Below are 22,736 nucleotides of genomic sequence, written 5' to 3'. Positions count from 1 at the left end.
ACTACATTATTTGATTCTGTATTTAAATTTTAAAGACATTAAAGACATTCATATTTCTTTCAAATTAATATATATATATATATCTCTTAAAATAAGAATAATGCTTGAATAATTCAATGTCATGTAGGGTGAGACCTCAGCCTTGTCAGTTTCAATCGACAGCATAGATGGTAAATGAGGATGGGTCTGATGGTCTGGTCTCTGATGCCATAGATTAGAGCACTCAGACATCTTGGGAGAAGGATAATACATACATAAATAATACTATGGATGCGCAAATGTGTTAATCTGTCTAGGAATTTTGACATGGCAATAATCAATGGCTCATGTATAGTTGAGGAAAGACTGAGGCCCAGCTGCACCAGGTGCAGCAGCAGTGTGTTACGAGCTTTATGGGCTGAAGCTTTGTCTGTGGAGGCTGACCTGGCTGCTATCACCACACCAATATAGGAACAAGTTACTGTCACACCAGCTAATACAAACAGAAAACAAGTGAAGGCTTTGTTATAATGATCAGACATTGGGCCAAGAAACATGGCTATGTCAGAGCAATAGTCTTTCATCTGCAGGCTCTCCAGTTCTTCAAATGGAAAATCTAACAGCAAAATAACTTGTATGAGAACATTTAGTGAACTGAACGCCCAAACTACAACAATAGCCACACCTGTGTTTCTGATGGTGATGATGGTAGTGTGCCTCAGTGGGTAGCACACAGCTACATATCTCTCCAGAGACATCACCACCAGTGTGAGAGGAGACACTTCATTTGTGAGATCAGTGAGCATGGTGAGAAAACCACATACAGGATAGGTCAGCCATATTCTACAAGCAGACAGTAGATACAGTAACTGGCTTAGTGCCATCTGCACAGTGTCTGCAAAAAGTAGATTATACAGAAGAATATAACGGGAGGTCTCCCTAAACACAGACTTACTCCTCAAGGTGAAAAGCATGATCCCATTAATGAAGAGAAACACACAGCATGCCACTGTAATTGGAGCAGAAGACAACACAATTTCCAGTAGTCTCCGGTACTGCAGTCCAACAGTGATATTGGTCTGAGATGGAGTTGCATATGACATATTAGAGAGACATTTATGGGACCCCTGTGAAAATGAGATATATCTGAAGGGTTTTACCCTGTTATACAGTAAATTTGACTAACTGGAAAACACATTTAAGATCTCAAAAAAATAAAACATAAAAATTTTGATGCAATTATGACACAAAAGCACAATTAAACAGTTTTACCCTTAGAACAGTAAAAACCCATCATCTTTGCAGAAATGTCTGTTGAGTTCACATGTAAAATAGAAAATAACCCACATACATGTTCCCTGTGCCGACAGTTAACAGGTTAGAGGCCGTGCTTGAGTCCATGTGGGAGGAACTGATCTGCAGGGTTTGCCTGACCTTAAATGCATTTTAAGATCTCAATCCTCACACCCACTTCATGTGATACCATGACATGTAAGTATGGTAAATAGATCAGTAATGTTAAACAGTGATGGATGATGTAATCCCTTTACAATTCTTACTCAATACTCTAGTTCATGTCATTGAATATTCTGTTGCCTGGAGATTCAGTACAGAAGCTCGGTCCAACCTACACTAAGGTGGATAATCAGTCTGCTCCTGACAAAAAGTCCAGCATTCTAATAAAAATAGGCTATTTTGAAGTGGCTGGTCCAGCAGATAACTGTGTACATTCTAGAGTCTATCCTGCTGTCCACATACCCTGCCGGCCTGACTGCAAGATACAAAGCTGTAACTCTAAGTAACAACGACTCTCTTCTAATGCAACTGCTGTTATGGTTGTTGGAAATTATTTAGGATACCAGTATACTTTTTCTTAGCCTGGCAACGCCAAACTAGACAAGGCAAGTTTATTTAGCAACAAGGCAAGGTGAGACAATGTGCAAAAGGAACACACAATATAAGGACACTTAAATACAATCAAAAACAGTCATTAAAGACCTGCAGTTTTCTGGGAGTTTGTTCAGATATGTGGATCATAGATGTCGCAGATGACCTGAGAGGTCTGGATGGTTCACAACATAACAGCAGACCAAAAGTGTATTTTGGCCCTAAACCATTTAGTGCTTTATAAAACAACAGCAGTATTTTAAAATCAATTCTTTGACAGACAGGAAGTCAGTGTAAAGATCGGAGAACTGGAGTTGTATGATCCACTGTCTTGGTCTTAGTGAGGACTCGAGCAGCAGCGTTCTGAATCAGCTGCAGCTGTCTGATCGATATTTTTAGGGAGAAATGTAAAGACGGTGTTACACTAATCAAGTCTACTGGAGATAAATTCATTGACAAGTTTTTCCAAATCCTGTTGAGACATAAGTCTTTTAATCCTTGATACATTCTTCAGCTGACTTTGTAATTGTCTTAATGTGGCTGTTGAAATTCAGGTCTGAGTCCATGATTACACCAAGATTTGTGGCTTAGTTTGTGGTTTTTAACATTATCGATTGAAGCTGAGTGCTGACTTTTAATTCCTCTTCTTTGGCTCCAAAAACAGTTACTTTGGTTCTATCTCACGCAGGCTCCACCCTCTACTGGACTCTATGGGTAATACTCTCGTCCAATCACACATATTTGAGAAAATATTCTGGCTGGGCGTGTAGCTGGTCAAGGCAGTTACAGTCTGGGTCTGTTGGTTGTTGCTGTGGATTTGGGAATCCATTGTAGTGGGCTTAATGTTCAAATACAGTAAAATGGGTATTAGACTGAGATATATAAACAATCATCATAGACCTTGTCCCCATTGAAATTGCAAACAATAAAAAAGACAGAAAACTTTTAATCAAAATGTGTTCTGACCATAAATAATTATAGAAAATATATATATTCCTGTTGCAATACCTAGCCAAAGTTATGATTCTAATGCACTATATTGAACACTTAACATTCCCTACAGTAGACCATAGAGAATTAGCTTAACATAAACTTTTAATTAACTTTTTGCACAAAACGAGGACTGTGGATTTTGTCCCCCATCACTTATATTGGATCTTTTAATTACCAGCATAATGCCTGAATAAGCAGCTGAGTATCTGTTGTATCAGAGGGTTTGGTAGATTTATTAGAGCACAGTCTGATATTGACCGGCCTAATGATGGGTCAAACATTTAATATTAATACTGGGATTTCATAGGAATGCTCCCCAAGTTTCCAAAATAACAAAATGAGGATTGTTTCTTGTAAAATGCCTTCATGAGTTTGTTGGTACATTTTGTGATATTGTATGAATGTAATTTTCTCAGGTTGAAGTAACAGATGAGGATAAAAGATTAGATTGAACACAGAACTTCAGCCATGTAAATATTTGCATCTGACACTGTAAATGAGGTTTTACATTCAGTTTGCAAGGCCTCTGTTCTCTAGAGGCAGGGTTTTTTGCATTGTAGGGATTTTGAATATTTGATGAGCAGTAGAGCAAATATGTTTTTTATGTTAAAAATATGTTTCTTTAAAAAATATTTTCCAATGGTTAATGAAGGAAATTAGTATTGAAACTGATGACAAATAACTGGTTCATCATCTTTGAGTGCTGCTGTGTGCCAAGCATCAAAGATCTCCTCCAGATGTGTGTTAATGTATAGAAAAATCATTTGTTTTGATCATTTGTGTCTGATGTGTTTTTCCACAAAAAAGTGCAAATGCTTTGTTGAAAGTCCTTAAAATCAGAATCAGAAACAGGTTTATTGTCAATTTATTGATGTTACCTTGGTGTTGTTGTGCATAACAATCAAAGTTAGAAGGTAAGATAAAACTCAAATACATATACAATGTATGAGAAAAACACAACGACCACAAAAGAAAGGTGATAATAATATATACATAAAATTCATAATTAAAATTTTAGATATAGTAAATATATACAGTATATATATAAACTGACATCTACTCTCTAGCATTACACAGTGGAGGAGTTGTAACCTACTTAAATTAAATAAAGACAAAACAGAAGCTCTTATATTTGGCACAGATGCACAGAGAGAAGAACTTTCAAGCAGGCTTGGAAATCTGGCTCTACAGATTAAACCAGAAGTAAAAAACTTAGGTGTTATCCTTGACTGTGAATTGAATTTTAAAAGTCATGTCCACAACATTACAAAGATAGCCTTTTATCATTAAACAAACATCGCAAGAGTCTTGCTTTTAATTAACTCAACTTTTTATTTGCTCTTTACTGTTTTTACTACCTGTTTTATCTTTCTTATCTCATGATTTTACCTCTTTTTATCACTGTAGTGTTTTTTATTGTTTATTGTATTTCTTTTTTTCCCTTTCTTTTAATATTTTACCTTAATAAATCATATTCATTTATACTCAGAGCACAGAGAAACTTTCAGCAGATGAATGTGACCATACATCATTCTTCAAAGTGAAGATGAAACATCCAAGTGAGGGAATAAGAAGAACACATTTTTGAGTGGAAGGGGACTTAAAGTTTTTGCCACAGTGTTGGGACTATGTTGATGTAGAGTGAAGTGTTTGACTACACTAAAATATCTACAAATATTAAAATCACTTCTGCATATTGCATTTGCCAACAATTAAAAAACAATGAACTCAAATACAGTATGTGCAGAGTATAGATAATTCAGGAAGGATATAAAGTATTGTTGCAATACTACATTATTTGATTCTGTATTTTGTAATTAATTATGTAATTTTAAAGACATTAAAGACATTCATATTTCTTTCAAATTTATATATATATATATATATATATATATATATATATCTCTTAAAATAAGAATAATGCTTGAATAATTCAATGTCATGTAGGTTGAGACCCCAGCCTTGTCAGTTTCAATCGACAGCATAGATGGTAAATGAGGATGGGTCTGATGGTCTGGTCTCTGATGCCATAGATTAGAGCACTCAGACATCTTGGGAGAAGGATAATACATACATAAATAATACTATGGATGCGTGAAATTGCTACTCTGTCTAGGAATTTTGACATGGCAATAAGCAATGGGTCATGTACAGTTGAGGAAAGACTGAGGCCCAGCTGCACCAGGTGCAGCAGCAGTGTGTTACGAGCTTTATGGGCTAAAGCTTTGTCTGTGGAGGCTGACCTGGCTGCTATCATCACACCAATATAGGAACAAGTTACTGTCACACCAGCTGATACAAACAGAAAACAAGTGAAGGCTTTGTTATAATGATCAGACATTGGGCCAAGAAACATGGCTATGTCAGAGCAATAGTCTTTCATCTGCAGGCTCTCCAGTTCTTCAAATGGAAAATCTAACAGCAAAATAACTTGTATGAGAGCATTTAGTGAACTGAACGCCCAAACTACAACAATAGCCACACCTGTGTTTCTGATGGTGATGATGGTAGCGTGCCTCAGTGGGTAGCACACAGCTACATATCTCTCCAGAGACATCACCACCAGTGTGAGAGGAGACACTTCATTTGTGAGATCAGCGAGCATGGCGAGAACACCACATACAGGATAGGTCAGCCATATTCTACAAGCAGACAGTAGATACAGTAACTGGCTTAGTGCCATCTGCACAGTGTCTGCAAAAAGTAGGTTATACAGAAGAATATAACGGGAGGTCTCCCTAAACACAGACTTACTCCTCAAGGTGAAAAGCATGATCCCATTAATGAAGAGAAACACACAGCATGGCAGTGTAATTGGAGCAGAAGACAACACAATTTCCAGTAGTCTCCGGTACTGCAGTCCAACAGTGATGTTGGTCTGAGATGGAGTTGCATATGACATATTAGAGAGACATTTATCGGTCCGTCATGAAAATGAGATATATCTGAAGGGTTTTACCCTGTTATACAGTAAATTTGACTAACTGGAAAACACATTTAAGATCTCAAAAAAATAAAACATAAAAATTTCAATGCAATTATGACACAAAAGCACAATTAAACAGTTTTACCCTTAGGACAGTAAAAACCCATCATCTTTGCAGAAATGTCTATTGAGTTCACATGTAAAAAAGAAAATAATCCACATACATGTTCCCTGTGTCAACAGTTAGCAGGTTAGAGGCCGTGCTTGAGTCCATGTGGGAGGAACTGATCTGCAGCGTTTGCCTGGCCTTAAATGCATTTTAAGATCTCAATCCTCACACCCACTTCATGTGATATCATGAGATCAGTAATGTTAAACAGTGATAGATGATGTAATCCCTTTACAACTCTTACTCAGTACTCTAGTTCATGTCATTGTATATTCTGTTGCCTGGAGATTCAGTAGAGAAGCTCGGTCCAGCCCACACTAAGGTGGATAATCAGTCTGCTCCTGACAAAAAGTCTGGGATTCTAATAAAAATAGGCTATTTTGAAGTGGCTGGTCCAGCAGATAACTGTGTACATTCTAGAGTCTGTCCTACTGTCCACATACCCTGCCGGCCTGACTGCAAGATACAAAGCTGTAACTCTAAGTAACAACGACTCTCTTCTAATGCAACTGCTGTTATGGTTGTTGGAAAATATTTAGGATACAAGTATACTTTTTCTTAGCCTGGCATCGCCAAACTCGGCCAGGCAAGTTTATTTACATAGAACATTTCATGAACAAGGCAGCAGCCAAAACACCTGCAGCTGAAACGCACTACTCCCATTCAAATGAATGGGAGGACAGGTATTTTCACGCACTGTCTGAGTTGGTCTGAATATAGTCTTAAAAGTTTCTTTCCCCTTTGTCTCAGTTTTCACATGACCCGTGACAGACTGTCTCTCTCTCTCTCCCTCTCTCTCCCTCTGTCTCGTTTCTCATTTCAGAAATTAAAACAATTGGCACCAGATGCTGACCCTCTTCTGACCCTAGTCCCACCGTTTTCAGCCACCATCTTCAGTTGACATTTAACATGAACATTAAGTCATCACCTCACGAGATATGATCCTCTACAGCCTTGCGCCCTGAACATTCTCATCATATTTGACTGGATGGAACTGCTTCAAAGGTTTCCATGCCTCCCGTGGCCTTCCATTCACCTCACTTGACGTCGTGACCCTCTCCAGGTTTATCACATTTGCCCATTTTATCCTCAAGATTAAGTCTTCCACTGTACAGGTCTACATCAGCGGAATCAACTTCTTCATAAGACTGTCCTCAGGAGCATCGTGTCCAGCCTTGTCCCACTCATACATCAGCATGTTGATCAAAGGTCTCCGTAAGGCTGAACCACATCTCTTACCAAAATGTTCGCCCCACACTTCAAACCTCCTTGCCCGCTGCATCAGAACTCTCTGTACAGGTTATCTATCCCCTTACATTGATAAAATCCTGGAATCCATGTTCCTACTGGTGATTCTCTGTTCATCACAGAGACGGGCAATTTGGCCACATGCTTCTGGTTCCACCACCACATGCTCCAAGTACTAACCAGATCAGGAATACCACCCAAACTATACTCTGGAAATTCATTCCGTATTGGAGCTGCATCCACAGCTTCAAGGCAAGGAATCCCCAACCACAGCATTAAAATCCTCGGCTGCTGGTCCTCCCCTGCATACTTTACCTATAACCACCATGACACAAACGATATCAGAAACGCCCACATGCATCCCTTTACCTACACCCTCATCCCTTCATCCCTCATCCCTTACTCTTCATTCCTCATCCTTTCATCCCTTCATCCCTTACCCTGCATCCCTCATCCTACAGTCATTTCAAACTCATATCTTTGTTGGCATGGTCTTTGTTAGTGAAAATCAAAATGTAATGTGTTCTGACCATGAATAACTATGGAAAAAAATTATATTCCCGTTGCAATACCTAGCCAAAGTTGTAATTCTAATGCACTGTATTGAACACTTAATATTCCCTACAGTAGACCATAGAGAATAAGCTGAAGATAAACTTTTGATTAACTTTTCACACAAAACAAGGACTGTGGATTTTGTCCCCCATCACTTATATTGGATCTTTTAATTACCAGTATAATGCCTGAATAAGCAGCTGAGTATCTGTTGTATCAGAGGGCTTGGTAGATTTATTAGAGCACAGCCTGATACCAACTGGCCTAATGATGGGTCAAACACTTAATTAGGGCCTGAGACCCAAAGGGACGAAGGCCCTCTTGTATCTGTTCTTTTTCTTTCTTTCTTTCTTTCTTTCTTTCTTTCTTTCTTTCTTTCTTTCTTTCTTTTTATTATGCCACTTAAACCCTAAAATTGACCTCCTAAACATGCTCAAAAACTCACCAAATTTGGCATGCACATCAGGTCTGGTGAAATGTTTGATAAAATGTAAAAATTAAGCCCCAAAGTGCCAAACTGTGCTTGAGAGCGCCACCTATGTAATTAAAATGGCTGCCATGGCCCGTAGGAATGCCGTAGAGAGATTGAACCAAAACTCAATTATTTGTCTCATCAAGAACTACAAATCATACGCTGACACGCCTGACCTAAATCCAACAGGAAGTCCACAATACACACATGAAAATACGACTTTTCCCTAATTTTGGACCCTGAACAAACTCTATCTCCTCTGAGGACGTTAATGGTATCGGCTTCAAACTTTAATACATGATTTATGACACTGTGCTGAACAAAAGTTGTTAAAAACTTTGTAATAACTTGAACGGTTTAGATTTCATAAGCCCTGAAAGTTGCAGTGCCACATTGCACCTTACAATGTAAACCAATGGGGAGGCAATCTCTGGGCATGGACTTTTTGTCAAACTGATGCTTCTGACGTCTAAACTATAAGTCTGACCACTTTCAAACCTGTATCAATTGATTCGCAACCAAAATTCCTACAAAAAAAGGAGGTTGATCCTCCTCTATTTTTTGAGAAACAAGAGGGACATCAAGATATAAAGAAGAATATTTGGTTGAAATAAACCATTACCGAATCTCAGTATCATTATTATTATTATTAGTAGGAATAGTAGTAGCAGCAGTAGTACATATTTTTTCTCTCTTCTTTGGCGGAGACACGTAAAATGATGCTCCAAGGGAGGACAGTCTCCCTAACCAATCAACAACCAGAATGCAATATTGACATCGCGTTGGTCCAATGATAGTTTCCAGAATTCATCTTCCATTCTCTCCACTGTAAGGCAGAGTAGCAGCAGTAGATAGCTCCTTGCGTTAGCCAATGCAACAGCTAGCTTGTTGTAGCAGCCTGAAGGACTCTTTATACATCCATGGAAGGACTATTAAGGACTGTTGTCAAACTAATGGGAGAAATGATCTGGACTGTGCAGCGCAGCAGCAGCAGGACACCGCCAGGGAGCGGCTGGAGAGAGAAGCAACTGGAGAAACAACCAGGAGAGTTAGCTTGTTTGTCATTGTTGCTAATGATATCAGACTGGTAAAGCAGCAGCCATAAAGTTCTGTTAACTAACAAACAAGCCGACCAACAGCCACAAATGGATGTTATGACATGAATACTTCATCTCCATGAAAGAAAGAAGAAGACATCAAATAACGTGAGTCAGATACAGCTTCTCTCTCTCTGTCTCTTTGGTTGCTAATTTCATCTCTGATGGTTAAATGTCTCTCTGTGTGGCTGTTGTGTGAATTTATTTCCTTAACCAGAATGCAGCAGATATATATATATATATATAAGGTGTTGTGGGTAGTTTGCTTGTTGAAGTTACAGTGAGCTGTCTGGGCTCACTCATTCATGTGGAATTGATCCCGTTTTTAATTGAGTGACTGCAGTTTTTCCTTTATTAGGGCCCGAGCACCTAGCGGTTCGCTCACACTCTCCATTCAAATATATGAGTATTTTTCTGTGTCCAGCTGCAGTTACTTATTGTCTCTACACACCTGACAGTACACATTTCAATCAAACTTTGACCAGGTCATGTGGGTCAAAAGTTTTTACTTTTCTAAAATTATACTTGATGAAAATTAGGAAATTAATTTGTTTTACACACAAACTCATCAGGGGTTTTCAATTTACTAATTGAAATCCAAGTGAATGGGCCCAAAACTTGCATCATTTTGATGACACAGGTGTGAGCAAGACAGACACGTCTTACCCTGCAGAAAATTCTCACACTGTTGAGATTTGATGTTTTGCCATGACAGAGGAAGTCGCTATAACTTTATTGTAAATGCTCCAGTCTGCACCAAACTTCTCCCGGCCTGAACAAGTCTACATGACATTATTCCATCAGTGATGAAGACTGGCTGAATAGCGCCCCCTTTGAAATTTCAGCAAAGCAGCCCCAGCAGCAGGTAAAATAGTGGACAAAGGAAGTGATGTTTAAATCCTTCTCGCACTGTCTGAAAATAGCTCGGGTCTGAAGACATCTACATGCCCGTGACAGAAGCCCTTCGATTGCGTTGCAGCCTGACGTGTGCGGAGGCGCGAGGGCCCATTCAACGCTGCTTGCAGCTTTAATATTAATAGTGGGATTTCACAGGAATACTCCCCAAGTTTCCAAAATAACAAAATGAGGATTGTTTCTTTTAAAACGCCTTTGTGAGTTTGTTGGTACAGTTTGTGATATTGTATGAATGTAATTATCTCAGGTTGAAGTCACAGATGAGGATAAAAGATTAGATTGAACATGAAACTTCAGCCATGTAAATACTTGCATCTGACACTGTAAATGAGGTTTATATTCAATTTGCAAGGCCTCTGTTCTCTAGAGCCAGGGTTTTTTGCATTGTAGGGATTTTGAATATTTGATGAGCAGTAGAGCAAATATGTTTTTTTTAAGTTAAAAATATGTTTCTTTAAAAAATATTTTCCAATGGTTAATGAAGGAAATTAGTATTGAAACTGATGACAAATAACTGGTTCATCATCTTTGAGTGCTGCTGTGTGCCAAGCATCAAAGATCTCCTCCAGATGTGTGTTAATGTATAGAAAAATCATTTGTTTTGATCATTTGTGTCTGATGTGTTTTTCCACAAAAAAGTGCAAATGCTTTGTTGAAAGTCCTTAAAATCAGAATCAGAAACAGGTTTATTGTCAATTTATTGATGTTACCTTGGTGTTGTTGTGCATAACAATCAAAGTTAGAAGGTAAGATAAAACTCAAATACCTATACAATGTATGAGAAAAACACAACTACCACAAAAGACAGGTGATATAAATATATACATAAAATTCATAATTAAAATTTTAGATATAGTAAATATATACAGTATATATATAAACTGACATCTACTCTCTAGCATTACACAGTGGATGAGTTGTAACCTACTTAAATTAAATAAAGACAAAACAGAAGCTCTTATATTTGGCACAGATGCACAGAGAGAAGAACTTTCAAGCAGGCTTGGAAATCTGGCTCTACAGATTAAACCAGAAGTAAAAAACTTAGGTGTTATCCTTGACTGGGAATTGAATTTTAAAAGTCATGTCCACAACATTACAAAGATAGCCTTTTATCATTAAACAAACATCGCAAGAGTCTTGCTTTTAATTAACTCAACTTTTTATTTGCTCTTTACTGTTTTTACTACCTGTTTTATCTTTCTTATCTCATGATTTTACCTCTTTTTATCACTGTAGTGTTTTTTATTGTTTATTGTATTTCTTTTTTTCCCTTTCTTTTAATATTTTACCTTAATAAATCATATTAATTTATACTCAGAGCACAGAGAAACTTTCAGTAGATGAATGTGAACATACATCATTCTTCAAAGTGAAGATTAAACATCCAAGTGAGGGAATAAGAAGAACACATTTTTGAGTGGAGGGGGACTTTAAGTTTTTGCCACAGTGTTGGGACTTTGTTGATGTAGAGTGAAGTGTTTGACTACACTAAAATATCTACAAATATTAAAATCACTTCTGCATATTGCATTTGCCAACAATTAAAAAACAATGAACTCAAATACAGTATGTGCAGAGTATAGATAATTCAGGAAGGATATAAAGTACTGTTGCAATACTACATTATTTGATTCTGTATTTAAATTTTAAAGACATTAAAGACATTCATATTTCTTTCAAATGAATATATATCTATTTAAATATGAAAAAGTGCTCGAATTATTCAATGTCACCTAGGGTGAGACCCCAGCCTTGGCAGTTTCAATCGACAGCATAGATGGTAAATGAGGATGGGTCTGATGGTCTGGTCTCTGATGCCATAGATTAGAGCACTCAGACATCTTGGGAGAAGGATAATACATACATAAATAATACTATGGATGCGCACAATTGCTACTCTTTTGAGGTTTTTTGAAATGGCAATAATCAATGGGTCATGTACAGTTGAGGAAAGACTGAGGCCCAGCTGCACCAGGTGCAGCAGCAGTGTGTTACGAGCTTTATGGGCTGAAGCTTTGTCTGTGGAGGCTGACCTGGCTGCTATAATCACACCAATATAGGAACAAGTTACTGTCACACCAGCTGATACAAACAGAAAACAAGTGAAGGCTTTGTCATAATGATCAGACATTGGGCTGAGAAACATGGCTGTGTCAGAGCAATAGTCTTTCATCTGCAGGCTCTCCAGTTCTTCAAATGGAAACTCTAACAGCAAAAGAACTCGGATGAGAACATTTAGTGAACTGAACGCCCAAACTACAATGATGGCCACTGCTGTGTTTCTGATGGTGATGATGGTAGTGTGCCTCAGTGGGTAGCACACAGCTACATATCTCTCCAGAGACATCACCACCAGTGTGAGAGGAGACACTTTATTTGTGAGATCAGCGAGCATGGCGAGAACACCACATACAGGATAGGTCAGCCATATTCTACAAGCAGACAGTAGATACAGTAACTGGCTTAGTGCCATCTGCACAGTGTCTGCAAAAAGTAGATTATACAGAAGAATATAACGGGAGGTCTCCCTAAACACAGACTTACTCCTCAAGGTGAAAAGCATGATCCCATTAATGAAGAGAAACACACAGCATGACAGTGTAATTGGAGCAGAAAACAACACAATTTCCAGTAGTCTCCGGTACTGCAGTCCAACAGTGATGTTGGTCTGAGATGGAGTTGCATTTGACATATTAGAGAGGCATTTATCGGACCCCCGTGAAAATGAGATAATATAACTGAAAGGGTTTCACCCTGTTATATGGTAAATTTGACTAACTGGAAAACACATTTAAGATCTCAAAAAAACCCATCAAAATTTCAATGCAATTATGACACAAAAGCACAATTAAACAGTTTTACCCTTAGAACAGTAAAAACCCATCATCTTTGCAGATGTCTGTTGAGTTCACATGTAAAAAAGAAAATAACCCACATACATGTTCCCTGTGCCGACAGTTAACAGGTTAGAAGCCGTGCTTGAGTCCATGTGGGAGGAACTGATCAGCAGGGTTTGCCTGGCCTTAAATGCATTTTAAGATCTCAATCCTCACACCCACTTCATGTGATACCATGACATGTAAGTATGGTAACTAGATCAGTAATGTTAAACAGTGATGGATGATGTAATCCCTTTACAATTCTTACTCAATACTCTAGTTCATGTCATTGTATATTCTGTTGCCTGGAGATTCAGTACAGAAGCTCGGTCCAACCTACACTAAGGTGGATAATCAGTCTGCTCCTGACAAAAAGTCCAGCATTCTAATAAAAATAGGCTATTTTGAAGTGGCTGGTCCAGCAGATAACTGTGTACATTCTAGAGTCTGTCCTGCTGTCCACATACCCTGCCGGCCTGACTGCAAGATATAAAGCTGGAACTCTAAGTAACAACGATTCTCTTCTAATGCAACTGCTGTTATGGTTGTTGGAAATTATTTAGGATACCAGTATACTTTTTCTTAGCCTGGCAACGCCAAACTAGACAAGGCAAGTTTATTTAGCAACAAGGCAAGGTGAGACAATGTGCAAAAGGAACACACAATATAAGGACACTTAAATACAATCAAAAACAGTCATTAAAGACCTGCAGTTTTCTGGGAGTTTGTTCAGATATGTGGAGCATAGATGCCCTAGACGACCTGAGAGGTCCGGATGGTTCACAACATAACAGCAGACCAAAAGTGTATTTTGGCCCTAAACCATTCAGTACTTTATAAAACAACAGCAGTATTTTAAAATCAATTCTTTGACAGACAGGAAGCCAGTGTAAAAATCGGAGAACTGGAGTTGTATGATCCACTGTCTTGGTCTTAGTGAGGACTCGAGCAGCAGCGTTGTGAATCAGCTGCAGCTGTCTGATCGATATTTTTAGGGAGAAATGTAAAGACGGTGTTACACTAATCAAGTCTACTGGAGATAAATTCATTGACAAGTTTTTCCAAATCCTGTTGAGACATAAGTCTTTTAATCCTTGATACATTCTTCAGCTGACTTTGTAATTGTCTTAATGTGGCTGTTGAAATTCAGGTCTGAGTCCATGATTACACCAAGATTTGTGGCTTAGTTTGTGGTTTTTAACATTATCGATTGAAGCTGAGTGCTGACTTTTAATTCCTCTTCTTTGGCTCCAAAAACAGTTACTTTGGTTCTATCTCACGCAGGCTCCGCCCTCTACTGGACTCTATGGGTAATACTCTCGTCCAATCACATATATTTTGAGAAAATATTCTGGCTGGGCGTGTAGCTGGTCAAGGCAGTTACAGTCTGGGTCTGTTGGTTGTTGCTGTGGATTTGGGAATCCATTGTAATGGGCTTAATGTTCAAATACAGTAAAATGGGTATTAGACTGAGATATATAAACAATCATCATAGACCTTGTCCCCATTGAAATTGCAAACAATAAAAAAGACAGAAAACTTTTAATCAAAATGTGTTCTGACCATAAATAATTATAGAAAATATATATATTCCTGATGCAATACCTAGCCAAAGTTATGATTCTAATGCACTATATTGAACACTTAACATTCCCTACAGTAGACCATAGAGAATTAGCTTAACATAAACTTTTAATTAACTTTTTGCACAAAACGAGGACTGTGGATTTTGTCCCCCATCACTTATATTGGATCTTTTAATTACCAGCATAATGCCTGAATAAGCAGCTGAGTATCTGTTGTATCAGAGGGTTTGGTAGATTTATTAGAGCACAGTCTGATATTGACCGGCCTAATGATGGGTCAAACATTTAATATTAATAGTGGGATTTCATAGGAATGCTCCCCAAGTTTCCAAAATAACAAAATGAGGATTGTTTCTTGTAAAATGCCTTCATGAGTTTGTTGGTACATTTTGTGATATTGTATGAATGTAATTATCTCAGGTTGAAGTAACAGATGAGGATAAAAGATTAGATTGAACACAGAACTTCAGCCATGTAAATATTTGCATCTGACACTGTAAATGAGGTTTTACATTCAGTTTGCAAGGCCTCTGTTCTCTAGAGCCAAGGGTTTTTTGCATTGTAGGGATTTTGAATATTTGATGAGCAGTAGAGCAAATGTGTTTTTTATGTTAAAAATATGTTTCTTTAAAAAATATTTTCCAATGGTTAATGAAGGAAATTAGTATTGAAACTGATGACAAATAACTGGTTCATCATCTTTGAGTGCTGCTGTGTGCCAAGCATCAAAGATCTCCTCCAGATGTGTGTTAATGTATAGAAAAATCATTTGTTTTGATCATTTGTGTCTGATGTGTTTTTCCACAAAAAAGTGCAAATGCTTTGTTGAAAGTCCTTAAAATCAGAATCAGAAACAGGTTTATTGTCAATTTATTGATGTTACCTTGGTGTTGTTGTGCATAACAATCAAAGTTAGAAGGTAAGATAAAACTCAAATACCTATAGAATGTATGAGAAAAACACAACTACCACAAAAGACAGGTGATATAAATATATACATAAAATTCATAATTAAAATTTTAGATATAGTAAATATATACAGTATATATATAAACTGACATCTACTCTCTAGCATTACACAGTGGATGAGTTGTAACCTATTTAAATTAAATAAAGACAAAACAGAAGCTCTTATATTTGGCACAGATGCACAGAGAGAAGAACTTTCAAGCAGGCTTGGAAATCTGGCTCTACAGATTAAACTAGAAGTAAAAAACTTAGGTGTTATCCTTGACTGTGAATTGAATTTTAAAAGTCATGTCCACAACATTACAAAGATAGCCTTTTATCATTAAATAAACATCGCAAGAGTCTTGCTTTTAATTAACTCAACTTTTTATTTGCTCTTTACTGTTTTTACTACCTGTTTTATCTTTCTTATCTCATGATTTTACCTCTTTTTATCACTGTAGTGTTTTTTATTGTTTATTGTATTTCTTTTTTTCCCTTTCTTTTAATGTTTTACCTTAATAAATCATATTCATTTATACTCAGAGCGCAGAGAAACTTTCAGCAGATGAATGTGACCATACATCATTCTTCAAAGTGAAGATGAAACATCCAAGTGAGGGAATAAGAAGAACACATTTTTGAGTGGAGGGGGACTTTAAGTTTTTGCCACAGTGTTGGGACTATGTTGATGTAGAGTGAAGTGTTTGACTACACTAAAATATCTACAAATATTAAAATCACTTCTGCATATTGCATTTGCCAACAATTAAAAAACAATGAACTCAAATACAGTATGTGCAGAGTATAGATAATTCAGGAAGGATATAAAGTACTGTTGCAATACTACATTATTTGATTCTGTATTTAAATTTTAAAGACATTAAAGACATTCATATTTCTTTCAAATTAATATATATATATATATATATATATGTATATATATATATATGTATATATATATATATATATATATATATATGTATATCTCTTAAAATAAGAATAATGCTTGAATAATTCAATGTCATGTAGGTTGAGACCCCAGCCTTGTCAGTTTCAATTGACAGCATAGATAGTACATGAGGATGGGTCTGATGGTCTGGTCTCTGATGCCATAGATTAGAGCACTCAGACATCTTGGGAGAAGGATAATACATACATAAATAATACTATGGATGCGTGAAATTGCTACTCTGTCTAGGAATTTTGACATGGCAATAAGCAATGGGTCATGTACAGTTGAGGAAAGACTGAGACCCAGCTGCACCAGGTGCAGCAGCAGTGTGTTACGAGCTTTATGGGCTAAAGCTTTGTCTGTGGAGGCTGACCTGGCTGCTATCATCACACCAATATAGGAACAAGTTACTGTCACACCAGCTAATGCAAACAGAAAACAAGTGAAGGCTTTGTTATAATCATCAGACATTGGGCCAAGAAACATGGCTATGTCAGAGCAATAGTCTTTCATCTGCAGGCTCTCCAGTTCTTCAAATGGAAAATCTAACAGCAAAATAACTTGTATGAGAGCATTTAGTGAACTGAACGCCCAAACTACAACAATAGCCACACCTGTGTTTCTGATGGTGATGATGGTAGCGTGCCTCAGTGGGTAGCACACAGCTACATATCTCTCCAGAGACATCACCACCAGTGTGAGAGGAGACACTTCATTTGTGAGATCAGCGAGCATGGCGAGAAAACCACATACAGGATAGGTCAGCCATATTCTACAAGCAGACAGTAGATACAGTAACTGGCTTAGTGCCATCTGCACAGTGTCTGCAAAAAGTAGGTTATACAGATGAATATAACGGGAGGTCTCCCTAAACACAGACTTACTCCTCAAGGTGAAAAGCATGATCCCATTAATGAAGAGAAACACACAGCATGCCACTGTAATTGGAGCAGAAAACAACACAATTTCCAGTAGTCTCCGGTACTGCAGTCCAACAGTGATGTTGGTCTGAGATGGAGTTGCATATGACATATTAGAGAGACATTTATCGGTCCGTCATGAAAATGAGATATATCTGAAGGGTTTTACCCTGTTATACAGTAAATTTGACTAACTGGAAAACACATTTAAGATCTCAAAAAAAAAAAAACATAAAAATTTCAATGCAATTATGACACAAAAGCACAATTAAACAGTTTTACCCTTAGAACAGTAAAAACCCATCATCTTTGCAGAAATGTCTGTTGAGTTCACATGTAAAAAAGAAAATAATCCACATACATGTTCCCTGTGCCGACAGTTAGCAGGTTAGAGGCCGTGCTTGAGTCCATGTGGGAGGAACTGATCTGCAGGGTTTGCCTGGCCTTAAATGCATTTTAAGATCTCAATCCTCACACCCACTTCATGTGATATCATGAGATCAGTAATGTTAAACAGTGATAGATGATGTAATCCCTTTACAACTCTTACTCAGTACTCTAGTTCATGTCATTGTATATTCTGTTGCCTGGAGATTCAGTAGAGAAGCTCGGTCCAGCCCTCACTAAGGTGGATAATCAGTCTGCTCCTGACAAAAAGTCTGGGATTCTAATAAAAATAGGCTATTTTGAAGTGGCTGGTCCAGCAGATAACTGTGTACATTCTAGAGTCTGTCCTGCTGTCCACATACCCTGCCGGCCTGACTGCAAGATACAAAGCTGTAACTCTAAGTAACAACGACTCTCTTCTAATGCAACTGCTGTTATGGTTGTTGGAAAATATTTATGATACAAGTATACTTTTTCTTAGCCTGGCATCGCCAAACTCGGACAGGCAAGTTTATTTACATAGAACATTTCATGAACAAGGCAGCAGCCAAAACACCTGCAGCTGAAACGCACTACTCCCATTCAAATGAATGGGAGGACAGGCATTTTCGCGCACTGTCTGAGTTGGTCTGAATATAGTCTTAAAAGTTTCTTTCCCCTTTGTCTCAGTTTTCACATGACCCGTGACAGACTGTCTCTCTCTCTCCCTCTCTCTCCCTCTGTCTCGTTTCTCATTTCAGAAATTAAAACAATTGGCACCAGATGCTGACCCTCTTCTGACCCTAGTCCCACCGTTTTCAGCCACCATCTTCAGTTGACATTGAACATAAACATTAAGTTATCACCTCACGAGATATGATCCTCTACAGCCTTGCGCCCTGAACATTCTCATCATATTTGACCGGATGGACCTGCTTCAAAGGTTTCCATGCCTCCCGTGGCCTTCCATTCACCTCACTTGACGTCGTGACCCTCTCCAGGTTTATCACATTTGCCCATTTTATCCTCAAGATTAAGTCTTCCACTATACAGGTCTACATCAGCGGAATCAACTTCTTCATAAGACTGTCCTCAGGAGCATCGTGTTCAGCCTTGTCCCACTCATACATCAGCATGTTGATCAAAGGTCTCCGTAAGGCTGAACCACATCTCTTACCAAAATGTTCGCCCCACACTTCAAACCTCCTTGCCCGCTGCATCAGAACTCTCTGTACAGGTTATCTATCCCCTTACATTGATAAAATCCTGGAATCCATGTTCCTACTGGTGATTCTCTGTTCATCACAGAGACGGGCAATTTGGCCACATGCTTCTGGTTCCACCACCACATGCTCCAAGTACTAACCAGATCAGGAATACCACCCAAACTATACTCTGGAAATTCATTCCGTATTGGAGCTGCATCCACAGCTTCAAGGCAAGGAATCCCCAACCGCAGCATTAAAATCCTCGGCTGCTGGTCCTCCCCTGCATACTTTACCTATAACCACCATGACACAAACGATATCAGAAACGCCCACATGCATACCTTTACCTACACCCTCATCCCTTCATCCCTCATCCCCTCATCCCTTATCCTTTCATCCCTTCATCCCTTACCCTGCATCCCTCATCCTACAGTCATTTCAAACTCATATCTTCGTTGGCATGGTCTTTGTTAGTGAAAATCAAAATGTAATGTGTTCTGACCATGAATAACTATGGAAAAAAATGTATATTCCCGTTGCAATACCTAGCCAAAGTTGTAATTCTAATGCACTGTATTGAACACTTAATATTCCCTACAGTAGACCATAGAGAATAAGCTGAAGATAAACTTTTGATTAACTTTTCACACAAAACAAGGACTGTGGATTTTGTCCCCCATCGCTTATATTGGATCTTTTAATTACCAGTATAATGCCTGAATAAGCAGCTGAGTATCTGTTGTATCAGAGGGCTTGGTAGATTTATTAGAGCACAGCCTGATACCAACTGGCCTAATGATGGGTCAAACACTTAATTAGGGCCTGAGACCCAAAGGGGCGAAGACCCTCTTGTATCTGTTCTTTTTCTTTCTTTCTTTCTTTCTTTCTTTCTTTCTTTCTTTCTTTCTTTCTTTTTATTATGCCACTTAAACCCTAAAATTGACCTCCTAAACATGCTCAAAAACTCACCAAATTTGGCATGCACATCAGGTCTAGTGAAATGTTTGATAAAATGTAAAAATTAAGCCCCAAAGTGCCAAACTGTGCTTGAGAGCGCCACCTATGTAATTAAAATGGCTGCCATGGCCCGTAGGAATGCCGTAGAGAGATTGAACCAAAACTCAATTATTTGTCTCATCAAGAACTACAAATCATATGCTGACACGCCTGACCTAAATCCAACAGGAAGTCCACAATACACACATGAAAATACGACTTTTCCCTAATTTTGGACCCTGAACAAACTCTATCTCCTCTGAGGACATTAATGGTATCGGCTTCAAACTTTAATACATGATTTATGACACTGTGCTGAACAAAAGTTGTTAAAAACTTTGTAATAACTTGAACGGTTTAGATTTCATAAGCCTTGAAATTTGCAGTGCCACATTGCACCTTACAATGTAAACCAATGGGGAGGCAATCTCTGGGCATGGACTTTGTGTCAAACTGATGCTTCTGACGTCTAAACTATAAGTCTGACCACTTTCAAACCTGTATCAATTGATTCGCAACCAAAATTTCCTACAAAAAAAGGAGGTTGATCCTCCTCTATTTTTTGAGAAACAAGAGGGACATCAAGATATAAAGAAGAATATTTGGTTGAAATAAACCATTACCGAATCTCAGTATCATTATTATTATTATTAGTAGGAATAGGAATTAGTAGCAGCAGTAGTACATATTTTTTCTCTCTTCTTTGGTGGAGACACGTAAAATGATGCTCCAAGGGAGGACGGTCTCCCTAACCAATCAACAACCAGAATGCAATATTGACATCGAGTTGGTCCAATGATAGTTTCCAGAATTCATCTTCCATTCTCTCCACTGTAAGGCAGAGTAGCAGCAGTAGATAGCTCCTTGCGTTAGCCAATGCAACAGCTAGCTTGTTGTAGCAGCCTGAAGGACTCTTTATACATCCATGGAAGGACTATTAAGGACTGTTGTCAAACTAATGGGAGAAATGATCTGGACTGTGCAGCGCAGCAGCAGCAGGACACCGCCAGGGAGCGGCTGGAGAGAGAAGCAACTGGAGAAACAACCAGGAGAGTTAGCTTGTTTGTCATTGTTGCTAATGATATCAGACTGGTAAAGCAGCAGCCATAAAGTTCTGTTAACTAACAAACAAGCCGACCAACAGCCACAAATGGATGTTATGACATGAATACTTCATCTCCATGAAAGAAAGAAGAAGACATCAAATAACATGAGTCAGATACAGCTTCTCTCTCTCTGTCTCTTTGGTTGCTAATTTCATCTCTGATGGTTAAATGTCTCTCTGTGTGGCTGTTGTGTGAATTTATTTCCTTAACCAGAATGCAGCAGATATATATATATAAGGTGTTGTGGGTAGTTTGCTTGTTGAAGTTACAGTGAGCTGTCTGGGCTCACTCATTCATGTGGAATTGATCCCGTTTTTAATTGAGTGATTGTTCAGTCACCCGTTGATGTTGTATGATTAGTGAATGAGTGTGCAGGAGGTCTGGCTGCTTGCTTCTGACAGTTTCTTTAGTTTGTTTTTAAGCTGAGCTGTATATTGAGTAATAAGCTTAAAGTAACTAGAATAACAAGTGTTAACTAGTGGTTTAACTGATTGTAGTTGATAGGTGATCCGTACGGATCGCCCCCCACGGTTCGGCAGGCATATGAACTGCGCATTAATTGCAAAATTTAACATCTCATTTAATACAAAGTAAACAAACTGCTGTAAGTACAAGTCATGGGCAGACAGTGTGTCACTAACAGGGATTTTGAAGGGTGACAATCAAAACAGCATCTAAGGGGTCTGAAGTGACATCTGTAGGTATGTTTACCTGCTGTCTGATGTGCTGCAGCTGAGCTTTAGTTTATTTAAACATTGGACATCTTAAATGTTGTTTGTCTTGAATGTTTTCATTTAAGACCATGGGCAAAAGTTCATTGCTGTTTCATGTTGTAAGTGTGTTACAGAATAAATAGAAAACAAAGTTTTATTTGTCTTTTTTTGCTGATCCTAAAAATGATATGATCTGAACCGTGAGTTTTGTGATCCGTTGCACCCCTAGTGTTAACATGTCAACTTTGTGGACTATATTTTGTATGTCGTGCACATAGATAAGAGTGTGTAAGTCATGTATTTGATACATGCATTAATACTTTCTGATGTGAATCTACACTTTTAGATCTGTGAATGTTTTTAGTGTTCAGTCTTTCTAGTATTCAGCACTGATATGAACTTGTATCACATTATAAGCTTTGGGGTACTTTATATATTTCTGTATACTAAGAAAATACATAGGAAACACGTGTAAATCATGTGATATCTTGTCTGTTTTTGATGAGAACATAAATCTGTTGTCACAATAGAACAATACTATAAACTTGAATTTCATTTTGTTGGTAAAATCACTCATCTGAACCAGTCCATGGCTAAAATGAGCTCTTCTTTGCTTAGAAACAATATGTATATGTTAAATGTCTTTAAAGAAGCAGCCTTTACACCACTCAGGGGTTTTTGTTTTTAAAAGCAAATTGTTTTATTGGCATATAAAATTGCCCCCCACCCCTCTGATTTCATCAGGTGGGGGACAATGATATAGTTTGATGCGGTAAGTTGGTTTTCCTCCTGCCCTCCCCAATTTTTTGAGTCAC

The 22,736-nt window shown here is 38.0% G+C and overlaps 4 protein-coding genes across 4 annotated transcripts; all 4 read right to left on the bottom strand.

Moving 5' to 3' along the window:
- Nucleotides 1–119: 119 nt before the first annotated feature.
- Nucleotides 120–1,082, bottom strand: LOC122995871 (odorant receptor 131-2-like). Its single transcript, XM_044371252.1, has one exon. It carries the CDS (start codon nt 1,080–1,082, stop codon nt 120–122), a length of 963 nt encoding a protein of 320 aa, XP_044227187.1.
- Nucleotides 1,083–4,798: 3,716 nt separating this feature from the next.
- LOC122995870 (odorant receptor 131-2-like) lies at nt 4,799–5,761 on the bottom strand. Its single transcript, XM_044371251.1, has one exon. It carries the CDS (start codon nt 5,759–5,761, stop codon nt 4,799–4,801), a length of 963 nt encoding a protein of 320 aa, XP_044227186.1.
- Nucleotides 5,762–10,716: 4,955 nt separating this feature from the next.
- LOC122995869 (odorant receptor 131-2-like) lies at nt 10,717–12,936 on the bottom strand. The gene is made up of 2 exons (XM_044371250.1): nt 12,011–12,936; nt 10,717–10,810 (listed from the first exon to the last, which is right to left on the bottom strand). The coding sequence occupies exons 1-2, from the start codon at nt 12,934–12,936 to the stop codon at nt 10,717–10,719; spliced, it is 1,020 nt and encodes a 339-aa protein (XP_044227185.1).
- A 2,421-nt stretch (nt 12,937–15,357) lies between these two features.
- LOC122995868 (odorant receptor 131-2-like) lies at nt 15,358–17,644 on the bottom strand. Its single transcript, XM_044371249.1, has 2 exons — nt 16,718–17,644; nt 15,358–15,450 (listed from the first exon to the last, which is right to left on the bottom strand). The coding sequence occupies exons 1-2, from the start codon at nt 17,642–17,644 to the stop codon at nt 15,358–15,360; spliced, it is 1,020 nt and encodes a 339-aa protein (XP_044227184.1).
- Nucleotides 17,645–22,736: the final 5,092 nt, after the last annotated feature.

This window comes from Thunnus albacares, chromosome 13, assembly GCF_914725855.1.
Source record: "Thunnus albacares chromosome 13, fThuAlb1.1, whole genome shotgun sequence".
NCBI classification, from domain to species: domain Eukaryota; kingdom Metazoa; phylum Chordata; class Actinopteri; order Scombriformes; family Scombridae; genus Thunnus; species Thunnus albacares.
The sequence above is the reverse complement of the archived record's forward strand: the minus strand, read 5'-3'. Positions and strand labels throughout refer to the sequence as shown.